Source organism: Pleurodeles waltl, chromosome 4_2 (genome assembly GCF_031143425.1).
Source record: "Pleurodeles waltl isolate 20211129_DDA chromosome 4_2, aPleWal1.hap1.20221129, whole genome shotgun sequence".
NCBI lineage: Eukaryota > Metazoa > Chordata > Amphibia > Caudata > Salamandridae > Pleurodeles > Pleurodeles waltl.
Genome location: NC_090443.1, coordinates 427,765,525 through 427,792,003, shown reverse-complemented (window position 1 = coordinate 427,792,003; position 26,479 = coordinate 427,765,525). Strand labels below are relative to the sequence as shown.

The 26,479-nt window shown below is 45.5% G+C and overlaps 1 protein-coding gene across 2 annotated transcripts in view; it reads right to left on the bottom strand.

The window, feature by feature from the left end:
• LOC138292856 (epoxide hydrolase 3-like) overlaps positions 1-25,390 on the bottom strand; it is a 122,500-nt gene extending 97,110 nt beyond the window's left edge. For both annotated transcript variants that reach the window (XM_069231693.1, XM_069231694.1), the window contains exons 1-2: positions 25,262-25,390; positions 21,974-22,249 (exon numbers count right to left, since the gene is read on the bottom strand). In XM_069231693.1, the coding sequence (XP_069087794.1) occupies positions 21,974-22,246 (273 nt within the window). In that variant the 5' untranslated portion in view covers positions 22,247-22,249; positions 25,262-25,390. The remainder of the gene's footprint in view (positions 1-21,973; positions 22,250-25,261) is intronic.
• Positions 25,391-26,479: the final 1,089 nt, after the last annotated feature.

Here is a 26,479-nt window from a genome sequence, read left to right as displayed (position 1 = left end):
GCAGCTTTGCCCCAGAGATCGCTAACTTGGTAATGGACCACTTTGAACATAAATGGGTCTATTCACAAACCAATCCTTTTAAACAACACATTAATCATTGGTTCCGGTATATCGATGATATTCTGATGGTTTGGCAAGGGACGGAAGAGACTTTAGAAGGATTTCATGACTGGCTTAATCATCGCACAGTTGATTTTAAATTTACTATGAACAAAGACAAAACCAAAATCAATTTTCTTGACTTATGGATATGGAACAGAAATGGTAAACTAGCAGTCAGCCTCTATAAAAAATCCACAGATCGTAACACTTTGTTACACTTTTCAAGCGGACATCCACGTACACTTAAGCAAAATTTACCCTATGGTCAATTTTTAAGAATTAGGAGGAATTGTACAGAAAAAACTGACTATTTCGATAATGCAGAGGAGTTGACTAAGAAACTTATCGATAGAGGATACCCTAGAAAATTGGTTAAAAATGCAGTTAAAAGAGCTTGGTTTACTCCGAGAGAAACACTACTGGTTCCGAAAGGAAAAACAAAAGATGTCCCCTTAACATGTGTAATCACTTTTAGCCCCAAGGCAAATAAAATACGGTCCATCATTGAACGCAATTGGAAAATTATTAGTGAGTTGAATATAGACAAACCACTTTTTTCGTTCAAGAAGGCACGTAGTTTAAAAGACCAATGGGTGAAGGCAGTACAGACACAAACTGAAAGAAAGAAAGACCTGAGAACTTTGTTACAACTACCAGCTATCCAAGGGCATTATAGATGTGGAAAATGCCTAGCGTGCCAATATACACAAGACACCAAAGAGGTTAAAATAGATGGCAGAATACATGTACAGAATGGCTTTACTAATTGTAACACTAAAAATGTGATTTATTGCATTTTGTGCCCATGCAGCAAAGCGTACATTGGACAGACTTCACAACCAATAAAAACCAGGATCCTTCAACACCGATCTAGAATCAAATGTGGAGTCAAAGGAGCAACATTAGTCGAGCATTTTCAGGATCACAATCACACAGCAGAAGATATTTGGTGGACAGTACTATTGGCAATACAATCTAAACCAGATGGACTAACAACAACAAAGAAACTACTAAAAATGGAAGCAAGATTCATTGAGCGATTCCATACAGCCAGAACCGGACTAAATGATGATGATGAAATGTGGTCTTTAATCAAGTGAGACTTGGTACCCAATTCAAGAAATTCGTAAAATTTGACTGTGTATCGTGAACTACAATATATGATGCTTAATATTTTATATAGTATCAGATAAAGTGGTTGTTGTCTGAAATGATATATATATATTTGTACCATCTAACTCAGTAGAAAAAGCATACATATTGCTTATTGTTGGTCTTTCTTCTATAACGTTCATAATATGACCCAGAGTTGGAAGATGTTTCTCTCTAAGATTGGTTGAGACAGAAAATATGGTTAAGGAAGGGACATTAAAAATGGCCGAAACGATAACATTAGGAGGCCATTTGGCTAAGCACTGTGTCTGTCACTGTTATAAACAAGTAAGATAGAAGTAAGTTAACCTATGCTCCTACGCATTAACAACATTTCTAGTGCATTTGTTGTTCATATATCTCACATCGACATCGGGGATGATTCTTGTTTTGTAAATCACAGTACTAAATAGACACCTACAAAATGGCAGAGTGAAGGCTGTTGAACCAGTTTTAAGATGGCCGCGGTTTTTCCGACGCGGGCCGCCATTTTTGATCGATGTTCCACTATGCCACTTGTTTCGAAAACCGGTAGACCTTGTTATTTGAGACGCCAGCACGGTCTCAGGGATTGCCGTCTCTTAGCAACAACGTATATACGGAAGACGCGCTCTGGACGAGTCTTGCTGTAGTCGTAGCAACAACTCGTATACGGAAGACGCGCGGTGTACGAGTCTCGCTGCAGTGTCAGCGGCATTGGAACCCGTCGGACTTAATAAGACGGTAATTATACACGTAATATTAGGATGATTGACCGTTATTTCGAGTGGATAGGTAGCTACAAGGACGGGTAGAGCTCTGACCCTAGTTCTGTTTCCCCGCTAAGGTGCCGATATGAGGCGGAACGTTTGTCTTTGAATTAATAAATACAAGCAACTTGGTTCATCGCTTTAATCTCCCGACGAGGATATACAGGATCAGTTTCCTCCGGCTCTTTTCCTATAACTAAGGTAAAGGCTTTGGTTGTCTGGAACAAAAATTAAGTAGACACAGCGAAAGTTAACTATCACAACTCTAAAAGTAGTAAAGCATTTTAGCACAGGGTGATAGTAAATTAGAGACCTAATCACTTAATGTTTGTTTGTAAAGTTGAAAACATTCCTAAATTCAGCTAATATGGTTTACATTTGTTTTTGAAAAATAGAATATTTTGTTGGCATGTAAGATACACCTCTTTACTGATTTATTTTGCACATGTATGAATGTACTTCTGAAAGCGTTTTCTTTTCGATTGTTTTTCTAGAACCACTTTTGCCCTTTTCCAGTCCTGATGAGGCCCTAAGTCAGTAGGCCGAAACGCGTTGACTTCATTGTATTGCAAGTGTATTGGGCTTATCAAATAATGGACTAGATTGTAAAGACTTGAGATGCACGATATCACACTTGTGTGAAAGAAATACACAACACGTTGATAGTCAAGTGTACGAAAAGCCCAGTACCTGAGCAAAGAGCAGTGGATCACATGTGGAGTTACTCTATAGTGACCACTTTTCAAATGCGCAGGGCACCATCTTAGGATGTTTTTTATTGTTAAATCTTATATGTGGTCAATTGTGTATGTATTGTGAGTAACACTGTTGTTCATACTTATTTATGTTTTTTACCATAGATCCTTTTTGTTATATTAAAAAATCTTTGAAATAAATATGAGAAAGAAATAAACCTAGAAGTAACAGAATTAAAGACTGTTCTTACAACTTAGGATTGAATTTGTCCCTACCTGCCATTTGTTCCTGTTTCAATTGTATTGTCAATATTAATCATCACAAGTGAGGACCCTTTTAAAATGTGCATGCTGTGACTAACTTTCATAAAGGAAAATGTCTAAATTTACTTTACCATCCACCTCCAGTACAGAACCCCTGCAGCATTTCCATGAGATACCTATTCAGTTTCTTGGGACATGGTTTTGGCACTAGCACAAATCCGAATGTATTCTTTAAAGGCCATAGAGACGTAGACTCTATGCTTTCATAAAAAGAAAAAACCTGAAAGCAGTAAGGTACACTGATGCTCATAATGGGACTGTTGGGTGCAAAGCCTCCATGAAAGGCCACAGAAGGGAGGTGTAGGAAGCTGGCCTGGTGTGTGGTGGGTACCTATGGTACTTAGACCTTATACCAGGTCCAGGTATCCCCTCTCAGTGACACACACACACACACACACACACACAATAATCAACAGTAAGAGGCATAAAAGGTTAGAAAACAGTGTCAAATAGTAAATATGCAATAATAGTACCCCTAGGGGGAGCCCAAACCATATGCTAAGAAAGTGGAATGTGAACACAGGGTCTCCACCTAGGTAAGTAAATCGTGTAGAGGGGAGCTGGAAGTACTAGAAAACCGAAACCACGCAGGTAAGTAAGGTAGTACCCCCCCAGCGAAACCACACATCCAAAATAGCATGCAGGGAACCAGCAGTGGAAAACCGAAGATGGAGACCTATGGAGAGAGGGGACCAAGTCCAGAAGTGTCTGTGGAGTCCAGGGGGAGTAGGAGATACTACCCACCCAGAGGTGGTCGACGAAGAAGGAAGGCAGGTCAGCACTGCAGCACAGAAGCTGGGGAAGAGTTCTTGATGCATGCGAAAGGTGTCACAAGCTGGAAGCTGGATTGCAGATGGGTGTCGGTGAAGGATTTCCACCAACAAGCCTTGGCAAAGGCAAACTCGCGGTTGGAGGAAAAGAGCTGCTGCCGGAGACCAGCAAGGTCCAGGAGGGGGAGTCACATCACAGAACGTCCACAGGAGTAGAGGCAGCACACACATGTGTCCAACAGGGCAGGGACACATAATCGCAGAGCAGCCTACGCTGCACCACAGAAGTTGCTCCCATGTTGCTGGAGGACCACGCAGAGATCCAGAAGTTGCAGGAGGGAGTGCTGGGGGCTGGAGCCACATGTCGCCTGAAGTTTCCCTTGGAGGGGAAGCCAGAAGCCTGGGCAGCTGCAAAGGACGTGGTGGCTGGGGATACTGTCTTGCGTGGAGTGGAAAGGACTTACCACCACCAAAGTGCGACAGCTGGTAGAGATGACCAAGGGAGACTCTCCGAACCACCACCCGTGATGCAGGACCCATGCCACTCAGAATGAGGGGAGATCCACGCAGTCGGTCGTCGATGCAGCCAGGTATCTATATTTACAGGGGAGTGATGCCTACATCCCAAGGGAGATTCCTTCTTCTTCTTGTGCAGCCGAAGAGTTGCAGTCTTCTTAGGATGCACAGCCGGGGAAATTTTGCAAAGCTGGCAGGAGTTTCGGATACAATGTTGTAGAAGAGTCTTCCTCGTGGATCTGCAGCTTGTAGGTTCCTGGCGGGTCCAGTTTCGGTTCCTGAAGCCAGAAGTCGAAGCAGAGGTTGCAGAGGAGTCCTGCTGGAGCCTTGCAAGCCGAATCTGAGGACCCACCCCAGGAGAAGACCCTATATAGCCCCAAGGCTTTGTCACCTAGCCAGGTAATTACCTATCAGAGAGTGCCTCTGATGTCACCTGCCTGGCCTGGCCACTCAGATGCTCCCGGACTTCCCTGCCAACCTTGGAATCATGATGGGAGAACCTAGCGACCCTCTGGAGGAGCTCTGGACCCCACCCCTGGGGTAGTGATGGACTGGGGAGTGGTCACTCCCCTTTCCATTGTCCAGTTTCGCGCCAGAGCAGGGACTGGGGGGCCCTGAACCGGTGTGGTCTGGTTTATGCACGAAGGGCACCAAATGTGCCCTTCAAAGCAAAACCAGTGGCTGGGGGAGGCTACCCCTCCCAAGCCAGTCACACCTATTTCTAAAGGGAGAGGGTGTTACCTCCCTCTCCCAAAGGAAATCCTTTGTTCTGCCTTCCTGGGCTTGATCAGATCAAGCAACAGGAGGGCAGAAACCTGTCTGAGGGGTAGCAGCAGCTGGGCTGCCTGGAAAACCCTGTAAGACTGGTGGTAGCAATGCTGGGGTCCTCTAAGGAGCCCCCAGAGTGCATGGGATCTTACTTCCAATACTTGCAACAGTATTGGGGTATGATTCCCACATGTTTGATACCAAACATGCCCAGGTTCGGAGTTACCATTATGTAGCTGGACATAGGTAGTGTGGCGTCCCCACACTCAAAAAGTCCAGTAAAATGGAGCTGGAGTTTGTGGGGGCACCTCTGCTAGTGCAGGGATGCCCTCACAAACAGGTACCTGCACCCTGCCCTCTGGGCCTAGAGGGCCTACCACAGGGGTGACTTTCAGTAAACTGGTGCAGGACCTGTAGTGCAACCATGTGCCTGTACCCGGTTCACACAGACTGCAGTGGCAGGCCTGCAGAACCCTTGCATGGGCTCCCTAGGGGTGGCAGAATAACTGCTGCAGCCCATAAGGATCCCCTGGAACCCCAGTACCTAGGTATCATATACTAGAGACTTACATGGGGACACCAGTATGCCAATTGTGGGGATAAAAAGCTACCAGCAACCAAATTTAGAGGAGAGAGCACAGTCACTGGGGTCCTGGTTAGCAAGATCCCAGTGAATATAGTCAAACACACTGACAAACAGGCCAAAACTGGGGGTAACCAAGCTACAAAGAGGCTACTTTCCTAGAGGAGATTTCTGTACGTTCTGTGGATAACATTAATCACTACATACTGAAGAGGTCAACTGACCTTCCTCAACAGTCAAGGTCACAGATCCTCCATAACCACTGCAACCAGAATATGGCTCTATTCCATGAAGACTTCCCAAGCGGGAAAAAGCAAACTGGGCCGACTTGTCAGAAGTAATGAGAAAAGCGGTCTAGACAATCATGGGTGCAAACTGCCAAAAAATTTGCTAAAAGTATAGTAACCTGGGCTGCAAAGGGAGTGCTGGAATGTCATGGATGCAGAAAGGAAAGAAAAAGCCGGAGTCTCAAAAAACTAGAGAGAAAATTAAGTGTTAGAACATCAGGGATGCAAAAAGAAGACCTAGTAAATGAGGAGTAAAAACAAAGAATATGCTTGTACCTTAATGTATAAAGAAAAGTGGATGGGGGTGTGGATGGCAAGATGGCCGACCAGCAGTACTGAGCGAGAGCTACTGGCCTGTTTTTAGTATCCTATCTCATCGTAGCGCATTCGCACCCAACACTGATGACAGCAGGTTTTTGAGGAATTGAAAGTTGAGCCCTTGCCCCATGTCTGAATGCCAATTATATGGGCTGGGGATTTCAACTGTGTCCTGGACGGGCAACTAGCCAGCCAACCCCCAAACAGGGTACAAAACCCCATAACAGGGTACAAAACCCCATATGGTGGCAAGTTTGTAAGAGATGATGGCCATGTTACAGTTTTTAGACATCTGGAGGGAATTCTACACCCACAGACAGGGCTTATAGTGGGCTGGCACCACGGTTGCAGAATTTCTATAGCCTGACGCCCATGACATATTGTTTGGGGTCAAGGGAAACAAGCTTTCACATTTATTTAGTCCTTGGGACAAGTGGGCCCTTTAGCACAAACCCTTTTTGATTGTCAGTTTACAGTACTACATTATGGATCAGGGAAGGGCATTGTCTGCCGTTAAGGTAATAGCTGTGTCCATATGCTAATGCTGTTCGGACTTATATTTATGGTTCATTATTCAAAGACTTTATTAATAGGGTGAGTGCTCTAAAAAAATATTGTAAGTTCGGACTGAACAATTGATAGTAGTGCTGGTATAAAAATCTGTACACGTTTGCAAAGTTTAACAATATGAGGCTATGTATAATGTTCCCAGAATGCTCTCTGATCATATGCAAATATTTGCAGAAGCTTGAAAGCAAGACTGAGGATTCTTTGCTTTAAAAAAAAAAGGTTCACAAAAAATGGAATCAAGGGAAAAAAGTTTTGCTAAACTACTGTGAAATTTTAGGTACCATTTCTTTGAAACATCATTTGGTGAAATGTGTTGATGCATGTTAATATTTCTAAAAAATATTCATATGGAAAATTAGTGTAACCAGTTTCAACACAATAATGGAAAACATAAAAATAAACAAGCATTGGCAAAGCCAGTAGGTTCGACATGGATGGTCAGGATTTTGGTCTTGACAATGTGTGACATGTTTTGATATGGCTTTTGTAAAACTATATTGTCCTGGAAGATGCCAGGCTCTCACTGTTATAACAAACACTGGCAAAAGGCAGAAATATTTTTGGTCTCAAAAAGCACACATTGCCACATTAGTTCCTGACAGTGAACAGAACTACTTTGTGTGCCAATATGCTCCTTGTGAAAGTCCACAATGTGGTCATTCACAGTGAAAACATTAGTACATCAGTGAATACCTAAGTTAGTCACTGGAAGAAAATCAATTTCTAAGGTTAATTTAATTATACTTCATCAAAATAGTACAGTAGTCTAAATTAAAGAAATAAATCATCTTAACACATAGAAATATCAATCAGTTTTGAATAAGATAAAACATATATAAGAAAATTATACACTGAGACAAATACAACTGCTAAGTAATTTCAGATCAATAAGATAGTACTCCAATCATCCTTTAAATCCAAAAGGATGTGCTTATAGTATCCAGTCTGTAGAACAATCCACATGGGAGATAGTCGCACCGTGGACACACCAAAAGGATACTGATGTCCTTTTTTTATATCATAGATGTATTCCAAACAGAACCTTACTGGTATTTTTTTTATAAATTCAAGCAACCCCTCCAAAGGTTGACACGTTTCAGCCCCTGTTAATTGTGGGCCTCTTCGGGACAGTAGGTGAGAGAAGTACCTGATAAGCAAGCAACAAATAATTATCCATGAAACTTGTTAAAAACATGATCACAAATAACTAATTACGATAAAAGCCCCTTGTGTTTCATCAAATAACACAGTCACAGAACTCTTAAGTGAAATGCATGCTTAAAAACATAACAGCCACTCAGCCAAAGAACACCCCTAGTTCACCTGTGGAGTGAAGATCTATGTAGGAAAGCACTGAAAGCTAATCCACAAACTAAAAACCAAATTTGTCTAGAGCAAAAAAAACACTAGTGGGACCCATACAAAAAAAGAATAAGTTTTTTTTTAAATACCTGTTATAGCAAAATCATCATTCCAAAAAACTTCATGAGTACAAGGGAAAGAGCCTGCATGAAACACGAATTACTAATAGTGACAACAGTCCAATGAATTCGACACACCAGGCCGTATCCAATTCAGCTACCCTGAAACCAAAGGTATACAACAAATAATGGCCAGGCATAAACAAAATATATCGGTTCACTAGGTCTATGATGAAGAATGGAGCTCTAAAACATACCCTACTCAGGGCTCTTGGTGTGACCAAACTGGTCGACATGTTGTTTAAAAAACCCGTCAAAGCGCAGGAACCTGGTCAGAGTGCCCTTAATGTATCGATCGGAAAAAGGAACCACACTCCATTGGGACAGCCGCTGAGGAGAAAACTCATTCTCTGTCATGGCATGCTGGAATTTAAAATATTAGCTACCGCCCCCGTAGTGGAAAAAATCCAGAGCCACCGATCAGAAGGAAGGCAAACGTTAAGGAACCTTACGTTCTACCTGCCACATGACTTAAAAGAGAGCCAAAAGGGGGAGCCGCGAGAACGGTGGCCATCTTGGAAGGGAACTGGCCAATTTTGAACAAATAAGAGTAAACTTCTAAGGTAACCCAAATTGGTCTCTTAGGGTCATATATTGGTCATCTATCCTTTACTACACTAAAACAAAGAACTACATTTACAACAGGAGCAAGGAAAGAAGGGTCTTACTAAAGTGATGTATACAAGGACCATGAAGCTAGAGGTTCAAAACACAAATTCAAAAATTAAGGGAGAAAACTCCAGGCAGCTGGCTAGATGAGAGACAAAGACTCAGGGCTATTTTCGCAAAATATTAAAAATGAAAAGATCATGACATCAAACAAATAAATATACGTTATTCTAATGCCATTATCCGGTTTACAAATAATATTGACTAACGGTATGGTGGTATAAAGGAGAAACAATCCAAACATCAGACTGTCTGACAAGATACAAAAGGGGAACCCAAATGATAATCCATATTGATAAAACAAAAATACACATTTCTATAATTATCATAAAACATTTAGGCCCTCATTACAACCCTGGCAGTCGGTGATAAAGTGGTGGTAATAACTGCAAATTTATGACCACGGTGGAAACCGCTCAGACAGACAGCCACTTTAACACACCGACCGCCAGGGCGGAATCAACAGGCACCACGGCGTTAACCGCCTCCAGCCAGGCGGAAGACAATGTTCCGCCCACTGTATTATGAGACACCAATCCGCCACCTTTTCCAGGGCGGTACCAACAAAATCAAAAGCCTGGCGGAAATGCTGCACAGAAGGGAAACTACTCACCTCTGGAGACTCAGGGAACAACCACAAAGCCATGGAGCCCCAGTTGCATGTTTTCCCCATGCTCTTCTACGTGCTGCTCCAATACGAACACCAACGACGGCGAAGACGACCATGGTGAGTAGTGCCGCCTAGCACACAGGGGAAGGGAGGAGGAAAAAGAGAGTAACATACACACACGCAACACCCCCAACACCATGCACACAAGCAGATGCAGTAACTTAACATATTCACCCTGTACAACCTCAGGAATAATGCAAGGACAACTACAATAGAGTAAAAAGAGTGTAATAAGATAAATATAGTAGTAATACGTGCAACCAAATAAAAAAGTATATACATATTCACAAATCAAGGGACACTGCCCAGTGGTCAATGTTCGTGGGCCACAGGGCCACATCACAAAGTCCAAGGCTCCACCTCACACCTGCAACAACACGGAGAGAACACTGCAGGGGCATCAGGTCCAAAAAAGCCAGGCACCTCAGGGGGACGGGGAATGGGGGGGCACCTCAGCCGGAAGATGGTACAACGCCACTGGTCCTGGAGGAGGCAACATGCACTGTGCACTGTCCTGGGGAGTGAAAGGCCGCAGTCTCTCAAGTGGGTGACTTGCCCACATGCTCTGGAGGGGGCAACATGCCCTGTGCACTGTCCTGGGGAGTGCAAGGTCACAGTTAGTCAAGTGGGTGACTTGCCCAAATGCTCTGGAGTGGACAACATGCCCAGTGAGCTTCATCCTGGGGAGGATGGGGTGGAGTGGATGTCTTCTCCACTGGTTCTGGAGGGGCCATCGTGCCCAGTGAGCTTCATCCTGGGGAGGATGGGGTGAGTGGATGTTCTCTCCTCAGGTTCTGGATGGTGCATAGTGCCCAGTGAGCTTCATCCTGGGGCGGATGGGGTGAGTGGATGTCTTCTCCACTGGTTCTGGAGGAGGCATCGTACACTGTGAAGCAGATCTTGGGGAGTGCAAGGTCACAGTCTCTCAGCTGGGTGTCAGACCCACAGGATTTGCAGGGGCCAGGCTGTACAACAGCCCATGGACGCAGGACTACGCACTGTCCGCTGGCGGTGACGGCTGCTCAGTGGTGGTGTTGCTGCTGGAGCTGGTAGTGGTGGGGGGAGGTTCCAGCCCATCCCCTGCAGCCGTGGACGGCTGCCCACTGGGGCTGCTGGGGCTGCTGGTGCTGGTGGTGGTGCTGGTAGTGGTGGGGGGAGGTCCCAGCCCATCCCCTGCAACCTGGGACGGCTGCCCACTGGGGCTGCTGGTGCTGGTGGCGGTGCTGGTAGTGGTGGGGGGAGGCTCCAGCCCATCCCCTGCAGCCTCGAACGGCTGCCCACTGGGGCAGGTGGCAGTGCTGGTGGCGGTGCTGGTAGTGGTGGTGGGAGGCTCCAGCCCATCCCCTGCAGCCTCGGAAGGCTGCACCACCATGGTTGGTGGTGGGGGCTCCAACTGAGTCTTAGCATCAGGCTCCTTGTCTCTATTGCCTGATATTGCAGGCCCCTTGCCCTTCCTTCCTGCAGCTAGGGCCAGCTCCTTGCCCTTCCTTCCTGCAGCTGGGGCCGGCTCCTTGCCCTTCCTTCCTGCAGCTGGGGCTGGCTCCTTGCCCTTCCTTCCTGCAGCTGGGGCTGGCTCCTTGCCCTTCCTTCCTGCAGCTGGGGCTGGCTCCTTGTCCTGCTTTCCTACAGCTGGGGCTGGCTCCATGCCATTCCTTCCTGCAGCTGGGGCTGGCTCCTTGTCCTTCCGTCCTGCAGCTGTGGCTGGCTCCTTGCCCTTCCTTCCTGCACTTGGGGCTGGCTCCTTGCCCTTCCTTGAAGCACAGGAGGTAGGCACCCTTTCCGTCTGGCTCGCTGGTGGCCGGGATCCTTTCCCACCTGGAGTGGCTGCCAACACTACTGTGCCCGTGGACTGGGTGGCTGAGGTGCTTGCCTGGATTTTGACCCCCTTGGTCTGATGAGAGGGACGGGGGAGGGCTAGGGGAGCAGTCAATGGTGGTGAGGAAAAGCTTCTTATGGACATTGGGGTGGGAAGAAGGAGATGGTTTGGGAGTGGAGGAAGAGGGAGTGGTTGTAGGAGGTGTCAGTCTGCTGTGTTTAGGTGCATGGGCTGGATGCTGTTGTGAGGTGGATGGATGTCGGGTGTCTGAGTGCTTGCGTTTGTGTACTTTAGGAGGAGGGGGCACAGACACAGTGGGAGAGGACACAGGGGACGTGTGCATGGATGTGGGGGTGGTGACTGCCAGTGAGAGGTGTGTACTGATAGGTGTGCTGGTGATGGTGGTAGTTGATGAGGATGTAGTGCATGTAGGTGTGAGTGGAGACGCAACTGGGAGGGAGGTGGATGACGACGAGGAGGAGGGGGCCACAGTGGAGGCAGTGGATGTTGATATGTCTGCTTCTGGATGGTGTTTGTGTGAATGCCTGTGGGATGAAGTGTGGTGCTTGTATTTGCCATATCGACTTGTGTGTTGTCCTGGGTGCCTGCTCGTCTGACTGTATGCTTGGGATAGGCTGGGGTTGAGGGAAATGGGATTGGAAGGAGGAAGTTGGAGGGGGAGGGTGGAAACAGGGACAATGGCTGCCATCAGAAAGGAAGTCAGAGCCTGGATTGATCTCTGTTGGGTCGCCAAGCAAGTGTGAATACCCTCCAGAAATGCATTGGACTGTTGCATTTGGGCTGCCAGCCCCTGGATGGCATTCACAATGGTTGAATGCCCAACAGAGATGGATCGCAGGAGGTCAATAGCCTCCTCACTGAGGGCAGCAGGGATAACTGGGGCAGGGCCTGAGGTGCCTGGGGCGAAGGAGATGCCCACCCTCCTGGGTGAGCGGGCACGGGAAACTCGCTGAGGGGCTGCTGGGAGGGCGGTGCTAATACGCGGGTGGCGGCTGTAGCTGGGGTGGGCACAGAGGTGTCCGCCACCAACAGGGAGCAGGGTCCACACGACCATGGTGATGGCACGCCATATACCCATCTTTTTGATGGGCGCTGACCTACAGGGAAATAGACACACGGAAAGGTATTAGTCTGACCGTCCTGCCTGTTACACTTATGGCCCACCATGCCCCTTCACATCCCCATTAGCACAGACATGGCCCAGCATACATGCTGCATGCTGCCCAGGGCCCATCCGCCAACCCCCCCCCACATGAGGCCTTCACACACAGCACTCAATGCATTCACGCCCCATGCATCGTACTCATGGTGTACTCACCTGTTTGTCTGGAGGCCCATACAACACTCGGTACTGGGGTAGGACCTCATCCACCAGTCGCTCCAACTCTGCCAAGGTGAAGGCAGGGGCCCTTTCCCCATTAACATGAGCCCTGGTCAGTTCCAGACACAGGCACAGCAGCACTTACAGTGTAGGTTCTCTCCTGTTGAAGGTCAGCTAGTAAGTGAGTGACGAGACAGAAAATGGTGGTTACGTCCATGACGGCGCGTACCATCACCGCCGGCGTACATCACCATTGGCCACTGTACCCCATAGGGCCTAATGATAACCAATGAGGAGTTGCACGGCAGTTCTCGACCGCCTCCCGCAAAGGTGCACAACGTCAGCAGAATTACCTCATTTCCACCTGTCCCTCCATACAGGACAGGGGGACGCCACTTCAGGGGGTGGGGGGAGGGGGGTGCAGGCCATATATCCTAACTGCGTCACAGTACCCAAATTTACTATTTGGACATATCCCACCAAAATAATGTTACAATCACAATATGCATTGAACTGTAGTGGTTGGAATGTACAGATAATGACCAGCTGCTCACTCTTTTGCCCCATTGATTGCAACCGCTGCGGATAAATAGGAGATGGAGACATACCCCTGTGTACAGGCCCCTGGTGGTCTTGGCAACAATGCAGGACAGGCACATTATCCTCACCTATAGACTTGACAGGGTCACAATCACAGAGCAGTGTGCCCAATTGAAGCCTGACTTAATATCTGCTGTCCGTTACCCCACCGGGATCCCCCCTATTGTGCAAGTGCTATCAGTGCTCCATTTCCTGGCAACTGGTTCTTTCCAAGTGACAGTGGGCTTGGCAGCGGGAATGTCACAGCCAATGTTCTCAACAGTGCTGGCAAGAGTGTTGTCTGCCCTGATTAAACACATGTGCAGCTACAACGTTTTCCCCCAGGTGGAGGATTTGGCCACAGTGAAAGCTGACTTCTATGCAATGGGACATCTCCCCAACATCACTAGGGCAGTAGATGGAACACATTTTGCAGTTGTCCCACCACCCCCCCGGCGAAATGAACAGGTGTTCAGAAATCAAAAGAGTTTTCACTCCATGAATGTCCAGATGGTGTGCCGGGGGGGGGGGTTTCCCTTGTAGTCACACTCACTCCAAAGGGAATACCAAGGGGGGTTACCGACATGCCGGAGCCAGGCCGCTCTGAAACCCCCCCCCCCCCGGCACTAGCCAGACCAGAGGCAGATTGCCCCTTACCCTGGGGCCTACCCCATCGTGAACTACCCGTTCAGGTAGGCCATATAGGTTTTTCACTTTTTGAGCACCCCACTTACTGCGTGTGCTCCGACCCTGACGAATGCCCCTGACCTACCAGCACTGAGTGAGGGCAGAAACATGTTGGTCATCCACTTTTTCTTTTAGACTCCAAGAGACATTATTCTCCTACGAGCCTTTCCCCTTTAGTTTTAAGCTTACCAGCATGCACCTTCATTAAAATTAGCAGAAGCTACTGGTGACATGCTTGGTATTTTTTGTATTCACCCCTTCTGGATCAATGTAATTATCCAGCCAGTCTAATTTCAGCACTCCCTCGGGTTCCTTTAACCACGAGGTTGAGTCCGCCCAAGTAGTATCATCTTACTTGGGTGGGGCTAGGTGGTCATATGATGAAGCAAGACACTATTATGTCTGTGAGACCACCTAGTCCGTAAGGGAAATCCCCCACCCCCCTGTAGGCAACACAGCACCCCTTAGCCTGGACATTCTTCCAGCTTTGACGTCCCGACCTGAGGATCTACAGTGACCTTACTAACATCACTGAAAAATGACTGACCTAGTATAACTTTCAATTCCTACTACCCCACACCATTAGTGGTGATATATGTGTTTTTCCATTCAACAAAACTTCCTTAGTTTCACTAGTGAACTGACAAGCTGCAAATTTTTTACATTTATAGTGGTCATGCAAGGGAGGTAGCCCGAGCATTCCCCTAAGATCTTTCTTTTTTTCACTAGGGAAAGCAGCTCTAACCAGGTGTTCTTGCAAATTCTGCGCCTTCTTAAATGCAAACATTGGTTTCCAAATGCCTAGTTTAATACAAACAAAAGGTCTTGGTTAACGACGGACCTAATCAGAGGCCCAATTCTTAAAGAAAGACACAAAAGTGCACCCATGGTATATGTCCTTGCATTTATGCAGATTTACAGCTTTCATGAATTACCAAGAATATACAGACGAAGGCCAGGAGGTGGCACTCATAGAAAATATTTATCAACTGCAATTTAGCACAAGCAAATATGTATATGTAGATTTGCTCATGCGAAAACCTGTTGAGTGCTTACAAGTTCTCTTACCCTCCAACCACTTTTTTCCCAAACCCTGGAAGACATTTTGCTCAAGCCCTTTCCAGAAATACATTTCCAAGCTTTTTCAGTGTGGGAAAACATTAGAAAAAGCTGGTGAAAACCCCTAAAACATGCACGTTAGTAGGCTTGCACAGACTCAAATAGGCATTCCAACCCCGTAACTATTGCTTACTGTTACCTTTAGCCACAATAAGTGCATCTGTGGAAAGGTCACAAAATAAGGTGATTGCTGTATTCAAACCCTACTATAGTACGAGCCCTGGCATAATCAGAGAGGCCATTATCAGAGCTCTTACACAATGAGATTGCAGCCATAATTTGTCACCACACTCCATAGCCCCAAAGGGACAAGTAGATTTTGTTACAAGACAAGTAGATTTATGATTTAACATGTTCTGTGAACAAACAGATATTTTATTAAATTCTACACCCTTGTGGACTGCTTTTTATTATTAACAAACAATGGCACATTAAGGGCCTGATTACGACCTTGGCGGATGGGACACTCCGTCACAAACGTGACGGATATCCCATCCGCCATATTACAAGTTCCATTATATCCTATGGAACTTGTAAATCAGCAGGCAGGATATCCATCACATTTGTGACAGAGTATCCTATCCGCCAAGGTCGTAATCAGGCCCTAAATGTCCAGGAGGTGAGGTATCAGATGCTTCTTCTGTTGAGTCATGCTCCCATGTTATTGGAGTGTGGGGACGCAGACGAGACATTCCCCTGTGGAGGTTGTGGCTAGAGTTTCTGGGGGACCCTAAATATAAGGCAGACATGCAACTGACGCAGCAGGGCTACATTGACACCAACTGGAACACTGCTGGGTCACGCAGAATGGGAGGGGGAGCTTTAAAGGCGGTATTTAGGGATGACAGTCTTAGTAAAACCTATGGCACTAGAAAGAAACTAGACCAGAAGCTGAAAGAAGGGGAGGAATCCCTCACTCGACTGCAGTGATGGACATTGGGGCTGGCAACGAGAGATGCAGAACTGACAGAGGCACACAGATGGGTAACGACTGCCTGGGACAGATAAGATTGTCATGTGCGGAGAGATTACAGACAGCAGCTCCACACGAAGGGGGACTGATTGGGACGAATGGTGGCATGGTTGCTCAAACCTAAAAGGCCTCCACCTCTGATTCTTTCCCTTAAGCGACCGGACGGTGGAATGGCTGTGGGGCAGGCGGGGATTAATTTGGGGCAGCGAGATCACATGGCAGAGGTATATGCAACACCGATGGGCAATGGAACACGTGAAGAGGCAAATTTTTTTAAATGGGGCAGCAGTTCCCTGACTAACGCAGGCCCAGAAAGAGGGGCTAGACCATAGGTCTTCAGTCTGTGGGCTGACCTCCAGGGAGCCGTGAAGTCATGAGAAGGAGGACACGCATTTCCCGGCCTCACTTCTGCCTTGAATCCAAAACGTCTTTTTGGGGAAAAAGTCAACCGTATTTCGGTAGTTTAAAACGCATCAGCTGAACTGTCATTCAGTGAGTCTCCTCTTCAGTGAAACTATGGGAGAGGCAGACAGATAAACAAGCGTTCTTGCCAGGGTGCCTACAAGCCTGAAAGAAATGCAAATATGCGCTACGAGTTAGTCTGCAAATGTAAAGGGTAATCTGCAAATGTAAAGGATGCTTGGAAGCCTGAACTGGCTTTAATTGATCGAAGCACTGGACACTTTGTGATGACAAAGATTTATACCTTTTGAATGGTAGTAGAATAAGTTAGCAACCAAACTGTGGAGTGTGTGTTTTTAATTGTATTTAACTAGTGTTTACTACCCCTGAAGAGCTGTTGAAGAGACAGTTATGTAAAAAAAAAAGTTTGTATTACATATGGTCTGGATATTCCTAAGAGATATATTTTGGAAGCGACCTTTTATTGTAAAACGTTTTGCACATTTTGTAGTAGTCTATTTTATACTGTGTGTAAGGCAAACATAAAATAATGACTTACATTTTCACAGTGTTTTCTGTCACAAGCAGTGACGTCGTAGCACTAAAAATACACAAGTCACTAATCCCCACTGCACCAACCAAGATTTGAGAATGTGGCCCTTTGGTTACACACAGACCTCTGCAGCGCATTAACTAATAGAGGTTTCATAATATACTAAAGTGCATTTCCCACAGAGTATCAGCTTTTTTAATGTATTTTTCATTTAAGCTCCCTGTTATTTCATATGTAGCTACCTGGTGGTGAAGGACCTAGAAACTGCAGTCAGCAAAAGCAGCAAACTAATACAACCAGGAGTCCGTTTTTTCTAAAGTAGAAACGTCTCTTTTCATAATGTTAAAAATAAAAACCTTTTTAGAAAAACAGGGTGAAACAAGATTAAGGGACCATTTCCTCCCCTGTAATTAAAGAAAGCATCCTACTTGGACCTTACAGTTCATCGTTAGTGATTGTAAATGGAATGTTTTAATTATGATGGATAATGTTCCAGTTCCATGCAGTTGTAAAAGCCAAGCCATCAGCATCCCATAAAATACAGTATGGTTCTCCTTAGATGCTGTGCACTACAGTTGCAGGTCATGCATTACAGCCATTACACCCAGGGCCACTAGAATTATGTGATTGTGCTGCTGCTGTGATTTTCACATAATTACAGATTTGCCACATTTGTCACATAATCCAATCACCTGACGCATAATCTGCTGATTTAAAAAAAATTGTTTATAGCTCAAAAGGTTCAAAAGTTACTAAAAAGCAGCAACACATGTTGCCACGCAGTAGAAGGTCCTTTGTAAAGATGGATGGTCACCTTTTTGTTGCTTATTACTATATTTAGGTGTTAAATTGGTATTAATGAGGTGCAACTACAGATTGACTGTCTCTTTGGAGAAAACAAGCACAGCCATCACATTATTTCAGAAAGATGTTCACATTAGTTCAGAAAGATGTTATCATCTAAATACGTTTTGCCAAGTTATGTTTTGTTTCTTAAAATACAGTACCATTGTGCATTTTTGGGTAATTCTTTCGGAGACTTTTTGTTTGAGCTATGGTAAACCTCTGACTCCAAACCACAGTCTCCCACTAACATTTGGTTTGCAAAACACTGTTTAGTATTATTTGACCCACCGCAAAAATGATTTGCCGTGGGAATTGGTGGCAATTATTGATGATGATGATGATGAGGAGTACCAGGTTTTACAAATTTTTGTCAGGAGGGGGTCCTTACGCCTTAAAAATTTTGATGGGGCGGTCTTGGCATCAAAAAGTTTGAAAACCTCCAGGCTAGACGAAGACATACTGTTCGAAGAGCTACAAGAGGCCCTACGAGACATGGCCCGCAGGAAATGCATGGCACCCGATGGTCTCCCGGTTTAATATTTCCAGGCATATTCTGCTTCTCTGCTTCCTGGGCTGTTGGAAACCCTTTGTGAGGCAAGAACCAACGGAACCTTGCCAATTCATATGCGAGAGGCCCTAAATAATTATGCTTTTAAAACCTGGCAAGGAGCCAGCAGACCCAGGTTCTTATCAACCATTGTCCATGCTCAACATAGATGTTAACCTACTCGCAAAAGTGCTTGCGCTGCCATTAGCCCCAGTGGTCACGTAGTAGGTACATAAGGAGCAATGTGGCTTCATGTCAGGGAGAGGCACCCATGTGAACCTGCGGAGACTTTCTCAGGAACTGCACGAAACCCGGGGAACGGCGGTAAGTTCAGCGTTGGTTGTCCTGGATAATAAGAAGTTATTTGATACCCCGTCCTGGGAATACCTATGGGAACTACTGTGGCGGATGGGACTGAGCCCGGGATTTTTTAACATGAGTACGCTTTTTATATACAGAACCCCGGGTGAGGGTGCACACTGGACAGGTGGGGCACAATGCATTCAATATAGAGAGAGGAACCAGGCAGAGTTGCTCGCTGTTCCCACTCCTCTTAGAGATACATCTGAGGGACGAACTTAGATTGGGGTGTGCGATTTGGCGACATGACGCATACTGTGTCAATGTACACAGATGACATCCTGCTACATGTAACTGACCCGGAGCGCTCAGTGCCCTGCCGCCTGCAGCTTATAGCCGATTTTGGGGGAGTATCTGGCCTACATGTCAACTGCCACAAAATAGTACTTTTCCCCGTGGCGTCCTTAGTTGACAGTGAGGAGGCCGACCTCCCTGAGGAGGGTCTGCCTTGGGTGACGTGGCAGTTCTGTTATCTGACAATGTAGATAATGCATGACCTGCACCAACAATATGAGTTAAATATGGGGACAGTGAAGGACAACCTCATAGCATCCATTCAATTCTGGAATACGCAACAGTTGTCGGTTAGGAGCAGCTTGGCGCTAAGCAAAATGGTCCTGCTGCTCTGGTGCCTTTACTCTACACAGAACTCATTTCACGTACTGCTGATCTTCTTATTTCGGTAGCTTGATGAGTTGCTGGTGTCCCTTGTGTGGGCAGGGAAACAGAGTACGGTCCGTCTGGAGGTCTTAAAACAGGACCTCGCTGAGGGTGAGCTAGGCCTCCCGGACTTTAAGCTATACTACTTGGCTGGTTTGCGCTAATATGACGCTTTGTGGTGCGAAGACAGTCCCAACTGGAAAAAAATGCTACTAGAGGGGCAGGCTGCAGCAGACGAACTTCCCAACTTACTCATGCATGACCGCATACAGCCAGCAGGTACCCCCTTTATAGTTTTGCAGGTCGCACAAGCACAGAAAAAGGCAGTCACTCAAGTTCTGAGAAGAGCGCCCTGCACCAAGCTTCTCCCCATTTGCTAGTTGCGCTCATTCATGCGCATACAAAACTCCATGGATGATACATATTGGGTAGAGGGTGGAAGTTAGAGAGCAGGAGGTTTGTTTCTGAACGATAGCTTCATGACATTGGAGGTCTAGGTCCAGGGCAATTTCTGCAATACACAAGTGTGTCCTGTACTGTCCAGGAGTTATGGACAACCTTCCCAGAAGAACCCTGTGAATCACACGTCCTTAGTGTAATATGGGACCCCGGTTCCACCATGGTATCCTCTTCCAGTTATACACTGCCCTTAATAAGGATAGGCAGACAGATGTAACGTCTGCACGAGATACTTGGAACAGAGACTTGGAGTTCCCCCTTGAGGATGGAGAGTGGAGACATGCTCGGGCGCAGGAAGTTGCCAGCAATGCCAGATTTAAGTTGACACAATTGTACTACTCACATAGAGCATACCTGACACCACAGCATCTGCATAGGGTTTATCCAACAAGCTCTGCTGGGGGTTTGGACACGTCACATAGAGATGCCATGCAGTCAGACTCTTTTGAGAGGAAATATTGTGGGAGGTGCAGAGTGAGAGGAGCAAAAGTAGAACTAACAACACGACAGTTGTCACTCCCTAAAAAATGTAGCAAGATGAGATACAGATTTGCTGGGACTGCTACTTGCAAGACGGCATATCAATTCACTGGGAAAGCCTGGTACCACCAACAAGGGATAAATGGAGGGCTGATCTAGTGGAGTGGTAGTGGCTGAAGAGTGTCAGCTCCGGAAGGTCTGCTCAGATGACAAAGCAGAAAGAAGAGATCTGGGGCGCAATGGAAGACTTTCTCGGAGAAGATGGTGAAGTGGTGGTCGGTGGCTCTGCACCGAGCTCACCTGTGTGTCAGCTGCAGCCACTTACACGATAGGAGAAGACCAAGTTGAAGCCTAGTGGACCCAAATGGCCCCCATACACTTTAGTGAAGGACAGATGACTCTAGGGACTAGTTGGGTGAGTAATGTGTGCTTAATATGACATGTGATGGTTGGATGATACAGCGCTGCTGGGCATCCCCCCCCACACCCACACACATATACACACACACACACACTCCATTTCGCCCTGTGCTTCACCAGACGGTCTGACATGGAATGTTAGCCATCCTATGTGTGTGCTCGGATGTCGTTCATCCCCCCAATGGGCCTCCACTCAGTCCGCATCGGACAACCCCTGGGAGACGAGATACTACTGTGCAGCAGATTTGTTTAATTACTTATTTGTTTTAACTCAGGGCACTACCCTGATAGTTATATTGCTTTTATCATATGAACCGTATGATCTGCACATTCAAAATGCGAATAAAGACATTTTTTTAAAACTGTATAAAGGAAAGTAATGCATTCAAATGTCAAGGCAGTAGACAGCAATAAGGAAGCTTCAATGGCAGGGATGTAAACAGTAGGGTCTCAAAAGTCATGCATGTAGAGGGAAAGGAGGGGCTGCGGTGCTAGTTTACTTCTGCAACTTAGGTAACATCAAGTTACTACTTTTTTAACTCTCTTCCAAAGAGGGATTAACTCTTCAAACCTCTAGGCGAGGCCAGTAAGGTGAAAAGTAGGTATCAGGAGAATTTGGGAAAGAAAGTGGAAGGTGCTGGGAAACTGTGGCTGATCCGCACACAACAGAAACATGGGCTTTAAGGGAAGGGTAGTAAAGAGGGAGGTGGACAGAGGGTGTTAGAAACAGGAACTAAGGAGATAAATGAAAGAGAGCAATGTGCACAGAATGGAACAGCATGTGAAAGCAAAGAACAGAACAGCAGGTGAAAGAGTGAGGAAGACAAATGGGAGCATTTGTTCTAAGCTTCTAAACAAATCAAGCAATGAGCATGTGAGACACAGTTTGGTATTTGGAGAATGGAAGCACTGGATGCAAGGTTAATCTCAAGTACATATAACCCTCTGGTAGTGATCAGTTGATTGTTGCTTCTTAACCCTCTCTTACTTATCAGTTCATTGAACAAAGAAAATTCCACATAGTAAACTTCAAAAGTATCTCTCCTACCATCTAGTAGCTCTTGTAGCAGGCGTACCTTTATCCGGACGTAGCAGTGCTGGCCAAACGAGTTGTCTGTGAGGCATTTTGGTGGAGTTTCCCGAGCCTTCCACTGAAATGCCAGTCTCGGTCCTTTCAGTATAAGAATCATGGAATTGAAGCAAAAGAAGCAAGCTGCTAGCAAAGCTGCTGAGTAGATTACTAACCAGTAAAAAAGGCTGGAGAAAAAGAGCACGATGCGTGTGGGCACCAACAGTATCGATAACAGAAGGTGTGCCATATTCTGGGCATTCAGTTTGGCTTCCCACATAAGCTGTAAAAGATGAAAAATAAAAATCAATGTGGAAAACCAGTCTAGACGCACTGTCATGGAGCTTTCTCCATCCCACGGATAATGATCGCTTGAGCTGCAAAACCAGAAATTATTGCAACGCTAGGCAGAGGCAGTGTTACCTGTTGTTATGAAATTCTGTGGTATCATTCTACTTTGGAGGACTCTGATATGGTGTCAGCAGAATGTCCCTGACTCCAGAGGTAGAAGGTCCCTCTCTGTCTGCAGTAGCAGGAAGTTACTCTCTGTTTGCTTAGGCAGAAGGTACTTCTCTGTTTCTGAAGGCAAAAGATAGCTCTCTGTCTTCCGGGCAGAATGCTTCCTATCTCTTGAAGTAGAAGGTCCCATCTGCACCCATTTAATCACCTTTGACCCACAAGTTCCCTTGAACCTACAGATAAATAAAACCCATGCAGTATTCACCAGAATGGAACAGAGATGTGCTTCATTTTGTTCCAGTTCTGTTGGCTACTGCAAGTAATCTGCCTCAGCTCTACCAGTATCTAAGAGGCACCAGTCTAACATATGCCCAACTCAGCTCCAGGTCTTCCATCTGTTCTAAAGCATTAGCCTGGTCCTTGCCCATCTCTGCCCTAACCAAACAATTGCCTGACTCTGCATGATTGCTGATGAATTTGTGCACTTCAAGTAGGTTTAATGATGTGGTCTCCTTTTTATGCTATTGCTTGAGACAGAATGCCTTGGTGGCAGACTTGGCGACTAGTAAACTAGATCGAAAACGATCTCAAGGGTCCCTGGAAAAAATGAGGAGAGATCACCCAGGGAAATGCAAACCATATGTAGGAAAAGTGTCTCTCCAAAACGTGGGTACATACACCTCACATTCTAATTAATAAAGCATTTTCTGGAACCAAACAATACATGTTGAATATAAAATTAGAAATATACATTTATTTTAATCATATTAAATATATCATTTTTTTGCAATTTCTTCAAAACAGTAGAAAATTAGATAAATAATATAGATTAAACAAAATTGTTAGAGGTCCAAAATGAAAGAATCTATTCTCATACTGTCATTCGTACAACACAACAATAAATCATAGCATCAACCAACAGTATGGAAAACAGAAAGCTGTAACCTAAATACAGATAGACAAAAATTAAGGAATACGAAAGCATAATATGCAATTCTACAAAACAGAGATAGATAACTGTATCAAACACTGGATCAATTGTTCATGACTGATGTTAAACATATAAAAAAAAAAACTAATACTAAGGTTTTAAAGATCGAGCTGGTCATGTTGAAATCAAAAATGTACATACAATGCCAGTTTATCATTTCAGTGCCATATCTTGATTAAGTCCGTGTGGCCTGATGATAATTGCCTGCTTCTCTGTAATTTATAAACTTGAACATGAGTACAACATAATTTTGTTTCCCCTTAATCCAGAATCCATTTGGCACAAATGTGCCTGCCGACGCGTGTCTCTGCAGCAAAAGACGTAGGCTGTATTCAAGCACTTCAATACTGAGCCCTGCAGCAAGGAGGAAGAGCCAGAGGACAAGAACTGAATAGTCAATCTGGATGTGCTGAGACACCCCATTCCTAAGAATGTTTCCACAACAAGGTGGCTAAATATAACCAGGGCCACTGGAATTGTGTGATTCTACGTCCGTGGCATTTTCGCATAATTATGGACTTGCCGCATTTGCCACATACTCCATCATGTGCTGCACGATTATCACGTTTCAACAGAAAATGCTTCTACTTCAAACAGATCAAAGGTTACTAAAACAAGCATTTGCAATGCAACAGGTCTCGCATTTGCTCGACTTAGAGCTATTAGTGTTGTAAACTCTTAATCCGACTTTTCTTGCCACATAAATTGAAAGAAAAAAAACGGAGCTAGATCACGCTGAAATTGAAAACCAAAAAAACGAGCGCGATTGCGCTGCGTGGAAAATAAAGTAGTGCAGAAATCAGGCTGAAAACATGGAGCCACGTATGTTTTCAGTAGTTGGCCAGTGCGCTCAAGGAGGGTTAATCACCGGAAAAGGTATGACTAATGAATGCCTTTCACTAATAAAAATAATCAGATTTTAAAAGGCAAGCCTACAAACCAATGAAAGTGGTGGACGTGATATGGGCATGGTTAAAATCCCAAAGAGAGATTACAACAGGGACAGAGCGCTTGTGCGCTCGAGCCTAAAAAACCATGGGCACATGTTGCCACGCAGTAGAAGGCAGTTTGTAAAGGCTGTCTGGTGATCTTTCAGTAGCTTATAGCTACATTTGGATATTAAATTGATACTAATTAAGTGAAACCTTTGCTAAGGCAGTGTTATCATGGGCAAAACATGAAAAAATAATGAATAGTATCACAAAATGTACCGCATTGTACGCAATTTCTTGCCGCAGTATATCTGGTACTCTCTTAATGCATAACTCCGGTAGCTCTGAATGAAGGCAAGGCAGAGCTAGTGAATCCCTCGGCAGATAAGTCTGAAACACCAGTCCATTTGGAATCGAAGGGCACGTGTGGTATAGAAAATTAAACTGTTTCATCAGATGGGCTCCTCGTTCAAATATTATAAGACGCCCAGCGATTAGAAAACAGCACTACCCGAGGATGCTTACTGGTTGGAAAATAATATATGAAAAGAGCGAAAAGTTTGGCATGATACATGCACCATCACCATACAGCCCTGTACCACTTCCACACTGTGTGTTGCCCATAGTCTCAAAACTTTTTTTTTTTTGGAACACAAGTGTTAATATTCCATCTCTTAACATTTGGAAGTGATGTTGTTGTTTTAAATGGATCCATTCCTAAATCGTTCGGTGTAATCGTTTTGACACAAAAGACATGGGGCAGAATCACTCTATTTGTATTCTAAGAGGGAAAGGGAAGTTAACATCCGATCGAATTTGTGTGGGTCCAATGTGGGTGCGAATAAAAAAGTGAGGACCTCGGTGAATAACAGAATAGCCATTTACCATGACTACTATTATCGTGCACACATACCTGTCGCGTACCACTGACAGGGCAAGTACACGATCACTTCTGTCTAAACTAAAGCTCTGGACTGGAGTACAAAGTTCTTGATATACGGAAATCAAGGGCACCCAATCAGGGAAAAGCTTTGCATTTACAGGCAACCACGGAGCAGTTTCGGAGAGCTGCATAGCCCTCTAAGCATGTAACTGGTCAGAATAGTAAAGCACCGCCTCTGCCACCTCGGAAGTGCACACCACACGACCCGGAAGTTAATGCCCCAGCCGCGGCTGGCCTCCGTAATTTTTTTTGGGATGAGGGTCAACTAGAGGATCAAATAAATTCACAAACCTATCGATGCGCTTTAGGGTTCGCTGAATTGTGTGTTCACTAGAAGCCTTTAGGGAGAAGTCTACAGTAGTGCCAGGGCAGTAACCTTCTCCTAACGGCTGGACTACCGTGCGGCTGGCTTGTTAGGAGTTGGGCCAGTTGTGGGTGTCCATGGAGGGGAAGAGTATTAGGAAAATGGGGCGGGAGGGGTCATCACTGGCAGTAATAAGCGCTTCAGCATGCATTTTGTTTTGCAGTTGATGTAGCGCAAAGTTCCCCCAGTGCTGGAATATTTGCTGAAGCATGTGCCACAAAAACACTGAGAGCCTGGTTATAATAAGTTGCACGGTACTGGTATTGTGATAAATTAACACCTATTAAAAAACACTCCTATGAAATTACAGGAGAAGGCCCTATTCCCCCCCCCCCCCCCCCACACACACACACCCCCACCAGTCCCTTTAGAATAGTGATTAACTGTGCCGTCATGGTTTTACAGGGAAGAAATACACATGGGGGGTGGGGCACCAGAGAACTGGTTTCCACAATGGGCTCACTCCGGTGAGGCCCTGACAACCGGGGCGGGGGGGGACCAGCATAATCGGCCGCATCAAGAGCCCTACTCATGTCAGACACAGAGTGCCCAGTCCCCCCCGAACAATCGTTGAACAGCAGGCCTAGAAAATAGACTCCAAAATAGTAGTGTAACCCACTCTGAAAGTCAACTTGTCAAAATTCTATCAGTATGGAGACAACCGTAAGGTCATTCCAGCATAATTTTCAAGAAGATTTAATTTATTGTTGTCAAAATTTAAATGATATGTCATTCCACATGAAGAGGCATTAACAGTCTATGCCATAAGATGAAAAACAGCCGACACGTGTTTCACCCCTTTTGTTTGGTTGGTTAACCCGGGG